This window comes from Pseudophryne corroboree, chromosome 3, assembly GCF_028390025.1.
Source record: "Pseudophryne corroboree isolate aPseCor3 chromosome 3, aPseCor3.hap2, whole genome shotgun sequence".
Classification (NCBI taxonomy): domain Eukaryota; kingdom Metazoa; phylum Chordata; class Amphibia; order Anura; family Myobatrachidae; genus Pseudophryne; species Pseudophryne corroboree.
The window spans coordinates 207,307,063-207,324,203 of record NC_086446.1 but is presented as its reverse complement, the minus strand read 5'-3'; the positions used below and the strand labels follow the sequence as shown (position 1 = coordinate 207,324,203).

Below are 17,141 nucleotides of genomic sequence, written 5' to 3'. Positions count from 1 at the left end.
TATTACCATCTGCAATTCAGGAAGACAAACAATCGCCACATAGTGTACTGTTTAGAATAACCAGTATCGGCCCCTTAACCCAAAGGTCTGCGTACCAAATCTATAAGGGTATCAAGCATATCACATAGGTCTTTATCCGAATATTCTAGATAAATGTTACCGGGATTCGTTCTTTAGGTCATCGGACCATTTGAAAACATTTATTGATACAAAAACAAATAAAACAAATAAATTAAATCGAGAAAAAGTATAGCTTAGCTTGACAGCTGGGCAACAGTCTTGTTCAGGTAGGTCTCTCAACGCGTTTCGTCCGCCAGGGAGATTCCAGTGGATTAAACTGAGGTGATATTTATACCTCTTTCTAACTGATCACATGGTAAAACAGTCACTTCCGGTCCACGTTACTACCGGAACCGGAAGTCAACATTGGTGTTTCAGTGGGTTACATGATTTTTTTTGATTTAATTAAGATGCACTGATTCTCTTCACTGTCATGTAACCCATTGAATCACCAATATTGTTTGTGTGATAAATATATGAAAGATTATTGGCCCTCATTCCGAGTTGTTCGCTCGCAAGCTGCTTTTAGCAGCTTTGCACACGCTAAGCCGCCGCCTACTGGGAGTGAATCTTAGCTTATCAAAATTGCGACCGAAAGATTCGCAATATTGCGATAAGACATCTCTGTGCAGTTTCTGAGTAACTCGAGACTTACTCGGCATCTGCGATCAGTTCAGTGCTTGTCGTTCCTGGTTTGACGTCACAAACACACCCAGCGTTCGCCCAGACACTCCTCCGTTTCTCCGGCCACTCCCGCGTTTTTCCCAGAAACGGTAGCGTTTTTTCACACACTCCCATAAAACGGTCAGTTTCCGCCCAGAAACACCCACTTCCTGTCAATCACATTACGATCACCAGAACGATGAAAAAGCCGTGAGTAAAATTCCTAACTGCATAGCAAATTTACTTGGCGCAGTCGCAGTGCGAACATTGCGCATGCGCACTAAGCGGAAAAACGCTGCGATGCGAAGAAATTTACCGAGCGAACAACTCAGAATGACCCCCATTGTTTATTACTCGCACTTCCGGTTCCGGTAGTCCATTGTAACTGACGTCCAATACACGCCCTGAAAACGCCCATGATCCGCCTGGTTTTTCCAACCATTCCCCACAAAATTGTGAACGCAATTTAGCTTTTGCGCACACGGAGTGTGTTTGCAGCTTATGCGCAGTCTGCCGATAATCGCCTGATTTGCAATTTTGCAACTGAAGCTGAATAAGGTACTCGACTGTCTTTTAAAATATTTCAAACAGCTTCAGTTAGTGACGTTTCGGGTTTATTCACCCTTTCAAGCAGCACATACTTGCTTGAAAAAAGGTGAATAAAACCAAGACGTCTCTAATTGAAGCTGGCTGTTTGAATTATTTTAAAAGACAGCTGAGTGCTGTACTTAAGACCTCACTCAGAGATGAACGCAGATCGCTACATACGCAGCCAGAGCTGCGTTCATCTCCTGATATGCTGGGGCCTGCCCAGCACAGGGCAAGGGTGCTCAAAATGTGTGAGGATGCCTCCCAATGCATCCGCAATTAGATTGCGTATGCATCGGAAGTAAGGTTGACCCTTGACAGTCAGGCGGTCAGCCACCATTGTTTTAATCGGATGTCACACGCAGCCACCCCAAAAATGGTCCCGCCCCCATTTGGAACGCCCCCCAACTCTGCGTTGATGCCCCCCTCCACGGCCGTCACTGTCAATCACATTGTGGTTGCATCCATTAGGGATGTGACCGCAATGTGTGTGCACGCGCAATGCGCCCGGACTGCATTGGCGACCCGGTCTGAAATAGACCCTTAGGCTATGTATATATAGATATAATATTTGGCATTTAAAGAGATATAAAAATAGTAATCATGCACTACTGCGGGTTCCTGGTCAACGTTTTAGGGCTTAGCCCTATTATCAAGACATATAAAAAAGCATAATACAAAAATTACATACTTTAAATAACACCTCCACTCATGCACACCACCAGTGTTCCCGATGGAGCCTCTGTGACGTCACAGATGCACCGGTGCTGTGCTGGCGTACCAATGGTCACTGGGGGGCGTGGCTTTCCCAAATCCGTGTGATACCAGAGCAATGTATATACATTGTTGGAAACAAACATAATATAGCAGTTAAGCCAAGGCAATGTTCAATACAGCGCTCTTCTGACGTGCATTATGACTTAAATGAAAATTGAGCAATAAGATCACATACAATCAGATCAATGCAAATTAATAAGATCACATACAGGGTAGCACTCCATTAATTACGGCACTATTACACTGAATCAGTGTTGAATGTATACAAACTTAACATGTGAAGATGGAACACTTAACCTAGTGATGTGCACCGGACATTTTTCGGGTTTTTTGTTTTGGTTTTGGATTCGGTTCCGCGGCCGTGTTTTGGATTCGGACGCGTTTTGGCAAAACCTCCCTGAAAATTTTTTGTCGGATTCGGGTGTGTTTTGGATTCGGGTGTTTTTTTACAAAAAACCCTCAAAAACAGCTTATATCATAGAATTTGGGGGTCATTTTGATCCCATAGTATTATTAACCTCAATAACCATAATTTACACTCATTTTCAGTCTATTCTGAACACCTCACAATATTATTTTTTGTCCTTAAATTTGCACCAAGGTCGCTGTGTGACTAAGCTAAGCGACACAAGTGGCCGACACAAACACCTGGCCCATCTAGGAGTGGCACTGCAGTGTCAGGCAGGATGGCACTTCAAAAAAATAGTCCCCAAACAGCACATGATGCGAAGAAAAAAAGAGGCGCACCAAGGTCGCTGTGTGACTAAGCTAAGCGACCCAAGTGGCCGACACAAACACCTGGCCCATCTAGGAGTGGCACTGCAGTGTCAGGCAGGATGGCACTTCAAAAAAAGTCCCCAAACAGCACATGATGCATAGAAAAAAAGAGGCGCACCAAGGTCGCTGTGTGACTAAGCTAAGCGACACAAGTGGCCGACACAAACACCTGGCCCATCTAGGAGTGGCACTGCAGTGTCAGGCAGGATGGCACTTCAAAAAAATTGTCCCCAAACAGCACATGATGCAAAGAAAAATGAAAGAAAAAAGAGGTGCAAGATGGAATTGTCCTTGGGCCCTCCCACCCACCCTTATGTTGTATAAACAGGACATGCACACTTTAACGAACCCATCATTTCAGCGACAGGGTCTGCCACACGACTGTGACTGAAATGACTGGTTGGTTTGGGCCCCCACCAAAAAAAGAAGCAATCAATCTCTCCTTGCACAAACTGGCTCTACAGAGGCAAGATGTCCACCTCATCATCATCCTCCGATTCCTCACCCCTTTCACTGTGTACATCCCCCTCCTCACAGATTATTAATTCGTCCCCACTGGAATCCACCATCTCAGGTCCCTGTGTACCTTGTGGAGGCAATTGCTGCTGTCTTGTTAGACAGAAGGAGACAAAGAAGGTAATCAGATGTGCAAAGGCACAAGCTGAGGAGAAAATGGCCCAGTCAGTGGGTAAAGGAGGCAAAACTTTTTTTAGGTATATAAGCGAAAGGAGAAAAACAAAAGGCGGAATTATGAAACTAAAGACGGACACTGGGAATCTTGTTGAAGGAGACAATTTAATAGCAGATCATCTTAATGATTATTTTTGCTCAGTATTTACTACTGAAAGAGAGGGGAAGGGGCCACAGTTAAGTTGCAGGGATATTCAGGAAAATGAAACAAGTACATTTACAGAGGAGAAGGTCCTAACAGAACTCTCAAAGCTGAAAGTGGACAAATCTATGGGGCCAGATGGGATACATCCAAGGATACTAAAAGAACTTAAAGAGGTGCTGGTAGCACCATTGACAGAATTATTCAACCAGTCATTAGCTACAGGAGTAATTCCAGGGGACTGGAAAAGAGCAAACGTTGTCCCACTGCACACAAGTGGAAGCAAGGAAGAGGAAAACAACTACAGACCAGTGAGTCTTACATCAGTAGTAGGGAAATTGATGGAAACACTCTTAAAAGAAAGAGTTGTAGATTCTCTCAAATCCGGCAATTTACTGGATCCCAAACAGCATGGATTCACTGGGGGGAGATCATGTCAAACAAATCTTATTGACTTTTTTGATTGTGTGACTAAAGTGATGGATAAAGGTGGAGCCATGGATATAGCTTATCTAGACTTTAGTAAGGCTTTTGACACAGTTCCACATCGCAGACTGCTAAATAAACTTGAAAGTTTGGGATTGGATATTAGGATTATTGAATGGATAAGATATTGGTTGAAGGATAGAAAACAGAGAGTTGTGGTAAATGGAGTGCATTCACAGGAGGGAAATGTTACCAGTGGAGTACCCCAGGGATCTGTACTTGGACCAGTGCTTTTTAATATCTTTATTGGTGACATTGCAAATGGCATTAAAGGGAAAGTATGCCTTTTTGCAGATGACACAAAGGTATGCAACAGGGTAGACACACCAGGTGGGGTAAAACAAATGATTGAGGATCTAGGTAGACTAGAGGAATGGTCAAGAGTCTGGCAATTACAGTTTAATGCCAAAAAATGCAAAATCATGCACTTGTGTCTCAAAAAACCTAAAGCTAAGTACAGTATTAATGGTACTATACTGGAAACTACTGAGGAGGAAAGGGATTTAGGAGTCACTATTTCAGATGACTTAAAGGCAGGTAAGCAATGTAACAAGGCAATGAGGAAGGCTAGTCAGATGCTTGGCTGCATTGGGAGAGGAATCAGCAGCAGAATGAAAGAAGTAATAATGCCACTGTATAGGTCATTGGTACGGCCACATCTAGAATACTGTATTCAGTTCTGGAGGCCATATCTTCAAAAGGATATTAATACATTAGAAACTGTACAAAGGAGGGCAACTAAAATGGTGCATGGCCTACATCACAAAACATACTCAGAAAGACTAAGAAATCTCAATATGTATAGTTTGGAGCAGAGAAGGGAAAGGGGGGACATGATAGAAACTTTCAAATATATCAAGGGTTTTAACAAAGTCCAGGAGGGAAACATTCTCCAAATGAAGAGAAGCAATAGGACACGAGGACATGCACTGAGACTGGAGGGGGGGCGGTTCAGGGGAAATTTGCGGAAAAATTATTTCACAGAAAGGGTAGTGGACAAGTGGAATAACCTCCCATCAGAGGTGACAGTAGAGCAATTTAAACATGCATGGGATAGACATAAGGATATCCTTACAAAGAAATAAGGATCAAATAAGGTTAGAGATAAAAATAATATAAAAAAAAAAAGGGGGCAGACTAGATGGGCCAAGTGGTTTTTATCTGTCGACAAATTCTGTTTCTATGTTTCTATGAATGTCTCCACGGAGGAATTGATTATAATTCATTTTGATGAACATCATCTTCTCCACATTTTCTGGAAGTAACCTCGTACGCAGATTGCTGACAAGGTGAGCGGCTGCACTAAACACTCTTTCGGAGTACACACTGGAGGGAGGGCAACTTAGGTAGAATAAAGCCAGTTTGTGCAAGGGCCTCCAAATTGCTTCTTTTTCCTGCCAGTATACGTACGGACTGTCTGACGTGCCTACTTGGATGCGGTCACTCATATAATCCTCCACCATTCTTTCAATGGTGAGAGAATCATATGCAGTGACAGTAGATGACATGTCAGTAATCGTTGGCAGGTCCTTCAGTCCGGACCAGATGTCAGCACTCGCTCCAGACTGCCCTGCATCACCGCCAGCGGGTGGGCTCGGAATTCTTAGCCTTTTCCTCGCACCCCCAGTTGCGGGAGAATGTGAAGGAGGAGATGTTGACGGGTCATGTTCCGCTTGACTTGACAATTTTCTCACCAGCAGGTCTTTGAACCTCTGCAGACTTGTGTCTGCCGGAAAGAGAGATACAACGTAGGTTTTAAATCTAGGATCGAGCACGGAGGCCAAGATGTAGTGCTCTGATTTCAACAGATTGACCACCCGTGAATCCTGGTTAAGCGAATTAAGGGCTCCATCCACAAGTCCCACATGCCTAGCGGAATCGCTCTGTTTTAGCTCCTCCTTCAATGTCTCCAGCTTCTTCTGCAAAAGCCTGATGAGGGAATGACCTGACTCAGGCTGGCAGTGTCTGAACTGACTTCACGTGTGGCAAGTTCAAAGGGTTGCAGAACCTTGCACAACATTGAAATCATTCTCCACTGCGCTTGAGTCAGGTGCATTCCCCCTCCTTTGCCTATATCGTGGGCAGATGTATAGGCTTGAATGGCCTTTTGCTGCTCCTCCATCCTCTGAAGCATATAGAGGGTTGAATTCCACCTCGTTACCACCTCTTGCTTCAGATGATGGCAGGGCAGGTTCAGGAATGTTTGGTGGTGCTCCAGTCTTCGGCACGCGGTGGCTGAATGCCGAAAGTGGCCCGCAATTCTTCGGGCCACCGACAGCATCTCTTGCACGCCCCTGTCGTTTAAAAAAAAAATTCTGCACCACAAATTCAATGTATTTGCAAAACATGGGACGTTCTGGTATTTGCCCACATGTAATGCACGCACAATATTGGTGGCGTTGTCCGATGTCACAAATCCCCTGGAGAGTCCAATTGGGGTAAGCCATTCTGCGATGATGTTCCTCAGTTTCCGTAAGAGGTTGTCAGCTGTGTGCCTCTTCTGGAAAGCGGTGATACAAAGCGTAGCCTGCCTAGGAACGAGTTGGCGTTTGCGAGATGCTGCTACTGGTGCCGCCACTGCTGTTCTTGCTGCGGGAGGCAATACATCTACCCAGTGGGCTGTCACAGTCATATAGTCCTGAGTCTGCCCTGCTCCACTTGTCCACATGTCCGTGGTTAAGTGGACATTGGGTACAACTGCATTTTTTAGGACACTGGTGACTCTTTTTCTGAGGTCTGTGTACATTTTCGGTATCGCCTGCCTAGAGAAATGGAACCTAGATGGTATTTGGTACCGGGGACACAGTACCTCAGTCAAGTCCCTAGTTGCCTCTGAATTGACGGTGGATACCGGAACCACGTTTCTCACTGCCCAAGCTGCCAAGGCCTGAGTTATCCGCTTTGCAGCAGGATGACTGCTGTGATATTTCATCTTCCTCTCAAAGGACTGTTGGACAGTCAATTGCTTACTGGAAGTAGTACAAGTGGTCTTCCGACTTCCCCTCTGGGATGACGATCGACTCCCAGCAGCAACAACAGCAGCGCCAGCAGCAGTAGGTGTTACACTCAAGGATGCATCGGAGGAATCCCAGGCAGGAGAGGACTCATCAGACTTGCCAGTGACATGGCCTGCAGGACTATTGGCTTTCCTGGGTAAGGAGGAAATTGACACTGAGGGAGTTGGTGGTGTGGTTTGCAGGAGCTTGGTTACAAGCGGAAGGGATTTAGTTGTCAGTGGACTCCTTCCGCTGTCACCCAAAGTTTTTGAACTTGTCACTGACTTCTGATGAATGCGGTCCAGGTGACGTATAAGGGAGGATGTTCCTAGGTGGTTAACGTCCTTACCCCTACTTATTACAGCTTGACAAAGGCAACACACGGCTTGACACCTGTTGTCCGCATTTGTGTTGAAATAATTCCACACCGAAGAGTTTTTTTTTTTTTTGTATTTTGACCAGGCATGTCAATGGCCATATTCGTCCCACGGACAACAGGTGTCTCCCCGGGTGCCTGACTTAAACAAACCACCTCACCATCAGAATCCTCCTTGTCAATTTCCTCCCCAGCACCAGCAACACCCATATCCTCATCCTGGTGTACTTCAACAGTGACATCTTCAATTTGACTATCAGGAACTGGACTGCAGGTGCTCCTTCCAGCACTTGCAGGGGGCGTGCAAATGGTGGAAGGCGCAAGCTCTTCCCGTCCCGTCCAGTGTTGGGAAGGTCAGGCATCGCAACCGACACAATTGGACTCTCCTTGGGGATTTGTGATTTAGAAGAACGCACAGTTCTTTGCTGTGCTTTTGCCAGCTTAAGTCTTTTCATTTTTCTAGCGAGAGGATGAGTGCTTCCATCCTCATGTGAATCTGAACCACTAGCCATGAACATAGGCCAGGGCCTCAGCCGTTCCTTGCCACTCCGTGTCGTAAATGGCATATTGGCAAGTTTACGCTTCTCATCAGACGCTTTCAATTTTGATTTTTGGGTCATTTTACTGAACTTTTGTTTTTTGGATTTTACATGCTCTCTACTATGACATTGGGCATCGGCCTTGGCAGACGACGTTTTTGGCATTTCATCGTCTCAGCCATGACTAGTGGCAGCAGCTGCAGCACGAGGTGGAAGTGGATCTTGATCTTTCCCTATTTTAACCTCCACATTTTTGTTCTCCATTTTTTAATGTGTGGAATTATATGCCGGTATCAATAGCAATGGCCTACTACTATATATACTGCGCACAACTGAAATGCACCACAGGTATGGATGGATAGTATACTTGACGACACAGAGGTAGGTACAGCAGTGGCCTACTGTACCGTAATGCTATATATTATATACTGGTGGTCAGCAAACTGTGCAAAACTGAAATGCACCACAGGTATGGATGGATAGTATACTTGACGACACAGAGGTAGGTACAGCAGTGGCCTACTGTACCGTACTGCTATATATTATATACTGGTGGTCAGCAAACTGTGCAAAACTGAAATGCACCACAGGTATGGATGGATAGTATACTTGACGACACAGAGGTTGGTACAGCAGTGGCCTACTGTACCGTACTGCTATATATTATATACTGGTGGTCAGCAAACTGTGCAAAACTGAAATGCACCACAGGTATGGATGGATAGTATACTTGACGACACAGAGGTAGGTACAGCAGTGGCCTTCTGTACCGTACTCCTATATATTATATACTGGTGGTCAGCAAAATTATGCACTATACTCCTACTATATACTGTCTACAATGCAGCACAGATATGGAGCGTTTTTCAGGCAGACAACGTATACTGGTGGTCACTGGTCAGCAAAACTCTGCACTGTACTCCTCCTATATAATATTATACTGGTGGTCCCCAGTCCCCACAATAAAGCAGCATACTGAGCACAGATATGGAGTGTTTTTCAGGCAGACAACGTATACTGGTGGTCACTGTCAGCAAAACTCTGCACTGTACTCCTGCTATATAATACAGCTGCTCCCCAGTCCCCACAATTAAGCAGTGTGGACACAGATATATGCAGCACACTGAGCACAGATATGGAGCATTTTTTTCAGGCAGAGAACGGATAAAACTGGTGGTCACTGATCAGCAAAACTCTGCATTGTACTCCTCCTATATTAATATACAGCTGCTCCCCAGTCCCCACAATTAAGCAATAAGTAAAGCAAGCACAAATATTTGCATCAACAATACACGGAGAGGACGCCAGCCACGTCCTCTCCCTAACATTTCCAATGCACGAGTGAAAATGGCGGCGACGCGCGGCTGCTTATATAGAATCCGAATCTCGCGACAATCCGACAGTGGGATGATGACGTTCGGGAACGCTCAGGTTAACCGAGCCATACGGGAGAATCCGAGTATGCCTCGGACCCGTGTAAAAAGTGTGAAGTTCGGGGGGGTTCGGTTTCCGAGGAACCGAACCCGCTCATCACTAACTTAACCCTATATGGACCAGACCATGGGTCTGCAACCTGCGGCTCTCCAGCTGCTGTGGAACTAAACATCCCAGCATGCCTGCCAGTTTCAGCATGCCTTAAAAACAAAACTGGCATGGCATGCTGGGATGTGTAGTTCCACAGCAGCTGGAGAGCCACAGGTTGCAGACCCATGGACCAGACGCAAGAGTACAAATAAAACAAATCCATATGTCATTATAATCCAATATACAAAATACTTTTTTATATTAAATATCAATAAGAGTTAATGTGCACAGCTGAAATCTCACTTAATAGCCCCTCAACTATAGCAAACTGGAGAACAAATGATAGTACAGAACAAATGATTCAGAACAGATGATAGTACAGTGTTCAGGGTATGAATTAATTTCATCTCTCTTTGTAAAAGAATAAGTCTCATGTCCCCTCCTCTGGGATTCGATGGAATCCAGTCTATCATCTTATAACGGATGGTCGAAAGCCCATGTCTAAAATGTCTTGCTACATGCTGTTCAGTTTCTTTACTCTCCAATGCTGCTCTGATGCTCGATCTCTCTGCTCTTTTAGTTGGCAGTTCGTCTTACCCAAGTATAACAATCTACATGGGCAACGAATAATGTATACTACGTAGCGACTGGTGCATGTCAGAGTATATTTAATTGAGATTTTTTTCCTGTGTGTGTGCACATATGAACTCCGTATCTCTAGGTAGCTACATGTCGTGTACTCTGTGCACCTGGTTTTCAATTTTATATATATTTATAATGGGATCCTTTGAAAGAGCGCTTCCACTAAACTCAATATCAGAGGAAAACCTGGTACACCCAAGGGGTTCGCCTTATTTTTAGAACGATAGTTCAACTATTTCTTTTTATAAAAATGGAAAGTCAACAGTTATTTATATTTACAAAGAGAACTGTTCAGAGTTTTTCTTTTGTTACGAAGAAAAAAAGTTAAACTATCATCTGAAATATAAGAAGAACTTTTTGGGTGTTCCAGGTTTTCCTCTGATTTTGTAAAACTATGTTTTTTATGTGGTTACATTAGGATACGCCTTTCAAGCACACTCTGAGGATCTTTTTGTATATACAGTAAATTTGTACTGTAAGGATTGGTAATTCTCTTAGGGTTACTCCAGGGCAGCATCCAAGATTGTTTGTGTTAGGTATATGGCGCTAATTCAGACCTGATTGCTTGCTAGGGTGTTTTTGCAGTCCTGCGTTTGCATAATCGCCGCCCAAAAAGGAGTGTGTATTAGCTTTGCAAGTGTGCGAACGCATGTGTAGCAGAGCTTTACGAACAGATTTTGTGCAGTCTCCGAGTAGCCCAGGACTTACTCAGCCACTGCAACACTTCAGCCTGTCTGGGACCGGAATTGACGTCAGGAACCCTCCTTGCAAACGCTTGGACACGCCTGCGTTTTTCCAAACACTCCCAGAAAATGGTCAGTTGCCACCCACAAACGCCTTCTTCCTTTAAATCTCTTTGCGATCATCCGTGCGAATGGATACTTCGCACAAACCCATCGCTGAGCGGTAATGCACTTTGTACCCGTGCGACGCGCCTGCGCATTGCGGTGCATACGCATGCGAGGTTTAGACCTGATCGCCCACTGTACGAATTCGCAGCCTAGCGATCAGGTCTGAATTAGCCCCTATGTCTTTTCTCAATCTCCATTACCATCCCTGCTGAAGGAGTGGCTCTAGAAACTGGAAAAAGAGCATGGCAAATTGGTATTACAAATTTAAAAGCTACCAATTAGGATTAATCCATTTGCCAGTATTGATATCACTGGTTTATCTTAAGTCTTAAATTGAGAGATCAAGTCATGTTGTTTCATTTTTTTTTGTTATCTTAAATAAGAACCTATCAGTGGTGTCTGATAATGCTTAGGTTAGAGTTTCTGCTTTAAATATGTTTCTCTCTTTTACCCTTTTAGGATTTCGTCTCGGGTACGAATACTATCATCATTACTTGTCATGCTGCTCACATTTATTCTGACCACAGTGCTGGTGAAAATAGATACTTCATCCTGGACTAAGGAATTCTTTGCTCTTACTTTACTTTGTGTAGCAATTCTCAGCGGAGCATCGAACATCCTCACAGCTAGTGTGTTTGGTGTAACTGGACGCTTCCCAATGAAACACTCCCAGTCCTTAATATCAGGTAATTTTTATTAAAAAAAATCCCTATTCCATATGTGTATAATAATATATAAATAAATATATATACGAGTATATAATTGTGACAGGGACAGCATGATTCCACATAAGGTTAATGTGGACCGGCAGGCTTTTGCAGGATTGGAACTGCAGCAACAGGTCTGATGGAATCCAGTCCAGGTTTCAGCTGAGTCTGTGGTAAGCCACAGCTGGGCTAATCACTTAACCTTGTCTACTGTCTTTATAAATGTGTTTTGTCAGTAGGTCATTGATCCTGTTGCCAGCAGGTGGCGAGGCAATAGCTTGCGGGGTCTGGGGTTATGTTAGGAGCCATTTGGAATATGCACTATTTGTTATTACCAAAACTTGGAATGTTATACTGCTGTTTTAAGAACTGGCTGTAAAACCTGACCTGCAAAACCTGCATGTGAAGCTGTATCCTGTCTGAGGTAGAAATATAGGTCCTAATTCAGAGTTGATCGCAGCAACAAGTTTGTTAGCAGTTGGGCAAAACCATGTGCACTGCAGGGGGGACAGATATAACATGTGCAGAGAGAGTTAGATTTGGGTGGAGTGTATTCAAACTGAAATCTAAATTGCAGTGTAAAAATAAAGTAGCCAGTATTTACCCTGCACAGAAACAAAATAACCCACCCAAATCTATCTCTCTCTGCAAATGTTATATTCCCCCCCTGCAGTGCACATGGTTTTGCACAACTGCTAACAAACTTGCTGCTGCGATCAACTCAGAATTACCCCCATAGGGCCTAATTTTGAGTTGATCGCAGCAGCAAATTTGTTAGCAGTTGGGCAAAACCATGTGCACTGCAGGGGACACAGATATAACATGTGCAGAGAAAGTTAGATTTGGGTGGGGTGTATTCAAACTAAAAATAGGATTTTAATACCTACCGGTAAATCCTTCTCTCTTAGTCAGTAGAGGATGCTGGGGACTCCAAAAGGACCATGGGGTATAGACGGGATCCTCAGGAGACATGGGCACTTTAAGACTTTAAAAGGGGTGTGAACTGGCTCCTCCCTCTATGCCCCTCCTCCAGACTCCAGTTAAAGAACTGTGCCCAGGGAGACAGACATTTCGAGGAAAGAATTTATCATTTAAACCACGGTGAGTGTCAAACCAGCTAACACCTCCAGCATGCCGCAGAACGTGGCATTCAATAGAACACCAGCTGACGGCATGAAGAATATGCAGCAATATGCTGCCAGAAAACGTAACACAACCTGTGTGTAAACACCACCAATAATAGCATAGAGTATGCCACGGCATGAATAACGTCAGCAACAGGCTGACTGAAAAGTAACACAGCATGTGTGTAACCAAAACTAATAACTGCAGATACAGTACGCACTGGGACGGGCGCCCAGCATCCTCTACGGACTAAGAGAACAGGATTTACCGGTAGGTATTAAATTCCTATTTTCTCTGACGTCCTAGTGGATGCTGGGAACTCCGTAAGGACCATGGGGAATAGCGGCTCCGCAGGAGACTGGGCACAAAAAGAAAAGCTTTAGGACTACCTGGTGTGCACTGGCTCCTCCCCCTATGACCCTCCTCCAAGCCTCAGTTAGATTTTTGTGCCCGACCGAGCTGGGTGCAATCTAGGAGGCTCTCCTGAGCTTCTTAGGAAAAGTTAGTTTTATGTTTTTTATTTTCAGTGAGACCTGCTGGCAACAGGCTCACTGCATCGAGGGACTAAGGGGAGAAGAAGCAAACCTGCCTGCTTGCAGCCAGCTTGGGCTTCTTAGGCTACTGGACACCATTAGCTCCAGAGGGACCGAACACAGGCCCAGCCTCGGAGTCCGGTCCCAGAGCCGCGCCGCCGGACCCCCTTACAGAGCCAGAAGCAAGAAGAGGTCCGGAAAATCGGCGGCAGAAGACATCAGTCTTCACCAAGGTAGCGCACAGCACTGCAGCTGTGCGCCATTGCTCCTCATGCACCACACGCTCCGGTCACTGATGGGTGCAGGGCGCTGGGGGGGGGGGGGGCGCCCTGAGCAGCAATATAAACACCTTGGCTGGCTAAATTACATCACATATCACATATAACCCCCAGGGCTATATGGATGTATATTAACCCCTGCCAGATTCCTGAAAAAAGCGGGAGAAAAGTCAGCCGAGAAGGGGGCGGAGCCTATCTCCTCAGCACACTGGCGCCATTTTCCCTCACAGCTCCGCTGGAAGGACGTCTCCTTGACTCTCCCCTGCAGTCCTGCACTACAGAAAAGGGTAAAACAAGAGGGGGGGGCACTAATTAGGCGCAGTATAATATACACAGCAGCTATAAAGGGAAAAACACTCTGTTTGGTGTTATCCCAACATATATATAGCGCTCTGGTGTGTGCTGGCATACTCTCCCTCTGTCTCCCCAAAGGGCTAGTGGGGTCCTGTCCTCTATCAGAGCATTCCCTGTGTGTGTGCTGTGTGTCGGTACGACTGTGTCGACATGTATGAAGAGGAAAATGATGTGGAGGCGGAGCATTTGCCTGTAATGGTGATGTCACCCCCTAGGGAGTTGACACCTGAGTGGATGAGCTTATGGAAGGATTTACGTGAAAGTGTCAGCTCTTTACAAAAGACGGTTGATGACATGAGACAGCCGGCTACTCAGCTGGTGCCTGTCCAGGCGTCTCAAAGACCATCAGGGGCTCTAAAACGCCCGCTACCTCAGATGGCAGATACAGACGCCGACACGGATACTGACTCCAGTGTCGACGATGAAGAGACGAATGTGACTTCCAGTAGGGCCACACGTTACATGATTGAGGCAATGAAAAATGTTTTACACATTTCTGATAGTACAAGTACCACTAAAAAGGGTATTATGTTTGGTGAGAAAAAACTACCTGTAGTTTTTCCTGCATCTGAGGAATTAAATGAAGTGTGTGATGAAGCGTGGGTTTCTCCCGATAAAAAACTGATAATTCCTAAAAAGTTATTGGCATCATACCCCTTCCCGCCAGAGGATAGGGCACGTTGGGAAACACCTCCTAGGGTGGATAAAGCGCTCACACGCTTGTCAAAACAGGTGGCACTACCGTCTCCGGATACGGCCGCCCTTAAGGAACCTGCTGACAGAAAGCAGGAGAATATCCTAAAATGTATATACACTCACACGGGTGTTATACTGCGACCAGCAATCGCCTCAGCCTGGATGTGCAGTGCTGGGGTGGCTTGGTCGGATTCCCTGACTGAAAATATTGATACCCTGGATAGGGACAGTATATTACGGACTATAGAGCATTTAAAAGATGCATTTTTATATATGCGTGATGCACAGAGGGATATTTGCCGACTGGCATCAAGAGTAAGTGCGCTGTCCATATCTGCCAGAAGAGGGTTATGGACGCGGCAGTGGTCAGGTGATGCTGATTCCAAAAGGCATATGGAAGTATTGCCTTATAAAGGGGAGGAGTTATTTGGGGTAGGTCTATCGGACCTGGTATCCACGGCAACTGCTGGGAAATCCACATTTTTACCCCAGGTAGCCTCTCAACATAAAAAGACGCCGTATTATCAGGCGCAGTCCTTTCGGCCCCATAAGGGCAAGCGGGCGAAAGGCTCCTCATTTCTGCCCCGTGGCAGAGGGAAAGGAAACAGGCTGCAGCAAACAGCCAGTTCCCAGGAACAGAAGCCCTCTCCCGCTTCTGCCAAGTCCTCAGCATGACGCTGGGGCTCTACAAGCGGACTCAGGCACGGTGGGGGCCCGTCTCAAGAATTTCAGCGCGCAGTGGGCTCACTCACAAGTGGACCCCTGGATCCTTCAGGTGGTATCTCAGGGGTACAAATTGGAATTCGAGACGTCTCCCCCTCGCCGTTTCCTAAAGTCTGCCTTACCGACGTCTCCCTCCGACAGGGAGGCGGTATTGGAAGCCATTCACAAGCTGTATTCACAGCAGGTGATAATCAAGGTACCCCTCCTGCAACAGGGAAAGGGGTATTATTCCACGCTGTTTGTGGTACCGAAGCCGGATGGCTCGGTGAGACCTATTTTAAATCTAAAATCTTTGAACACTTACATACAGAGGTTCAAATTCAAGATGGCGTCACTCAGAGCAGTGATCGCGAACCTGGAAGAAGGGGATTATATGGTGTCTCTGGACATCAAGGATGCTTACCTCCATGTCCCAATTTACCCTTCTCACCAAGGGTACCTCAGGTTTGTGGTACAGAACTGCCACTATCCGTTTCAGACGCTGCCGTTTGGATTGTCCACGGCGCCCCGGGTCTTTACCAAACTAATGGCCGAAATGATGATACTCCTTCGAAGGAAGGGAGTTTTAATTATCTCTTACTTGGACGATCTCCTGATAAGGGCAAGATCCAAGGAACAGTTGGTAGTCGGAGTAGCACTATCTCAAGTAGTGCTGCGGCAGCACGGTTGGATTCTCAATATTCCAAAATCGCAGCTGATCCCGACGACACGTCTTCTGTTCCTAGGGATGATCCTGGACACAGTCCAGAAAAAGGTGTTTCTCCCGGAAGAGAAAGCCAGAGAGTTATACGAGCTAGTCAGAAACCTCCTAAAACCAGGCCAAGTATCAGTGCACCAATGCACAAGGGTCCTGGGAAAAATGGTAGCTTCCTACGAAGCAATCCCATTCGGCAGATTCCACGCAAGAACATTCCAGTGGGACCTGCTGGACAAATGGTCCGGATCGCATCTTTAGATGCATCAGCGAATAACCCTGTCCCCAAGGACAAGGGTGTCTCTCCTGTGGTGGTTGCAGAGTGCTCATCTTCTAGAGGGCCGCAGATTCGGCATTCAGGACTGGGTTCTGGTGACCACGGATGCCAGCCTGAGAGGCTGGGGAGCAGTCACACAGGGAAGAAACTTCCAGGGCTTGTGGTCAAGCCTGCAGACATCACTTCACATAAATATCCTGGAGTTAAGAGCCATTTACAATGCTCTAAGCCAAGCAAGACCTCTGCTTCAAGGTCAGCCGGTGCTGATCCAGTCGGACAACATCACGGCAGTCGCCCACGTAAACAGACAGGGTGGCACAAGAAGCAGGAGGGCAATGGCAGAAGCTGCAAGGATTCTTCACTGGGCGGAAAATCATGTGATAGCACTGTCGGCAGTGTTCATTCCGGGAGTGGACAACTGGGAAGCAGACTTCCTCAGCAGGCACGACCTCCACCCGGGAGAGTGGGGACTTCACCCAGAAGTCTTCCACATGATGATAAACCGTTGGGAAAAACCAAAGGTGGACATGATGGCGTCCCGCCTCAACAAAAAACTGGACAGGTATTGCGCCAGGTCAAGGGACCCTCAAGCAATAGCTGTGGACGCTCTGGTAACACCGTGGGTGTACCAGTCAGTGTATGT

The 17,141-nt window shown here is 45.9% G+C and overlaps 1 protein-coding gene across 3 annotated transcripts in view; it reads left to right on the top strand.

Moving 5' to 3' along the window:
• Nucleotides 1–17,141, top strand: part of SLC29A3 (solute carrier family 29 member 3) — a 194,603-nt gene that overhangs the window by 108,385 nt on the left and 69,077 nt on the right. For all 3 annotated transcript variants that reach the window (XM_063958786.1, XM_063958787.1, XM_063958788.1), the window contains exon 4: nucleotides 11,571–11,797. In XM_063958786.1, coding sequence (XP_063814856.1) covers nucleotides 11,571–11,797 — 227 coding nt within the window. The remainder of the gene's footprint in view (nucleotides 1–11,570; nucleotides 11,798–17,141) is intronic.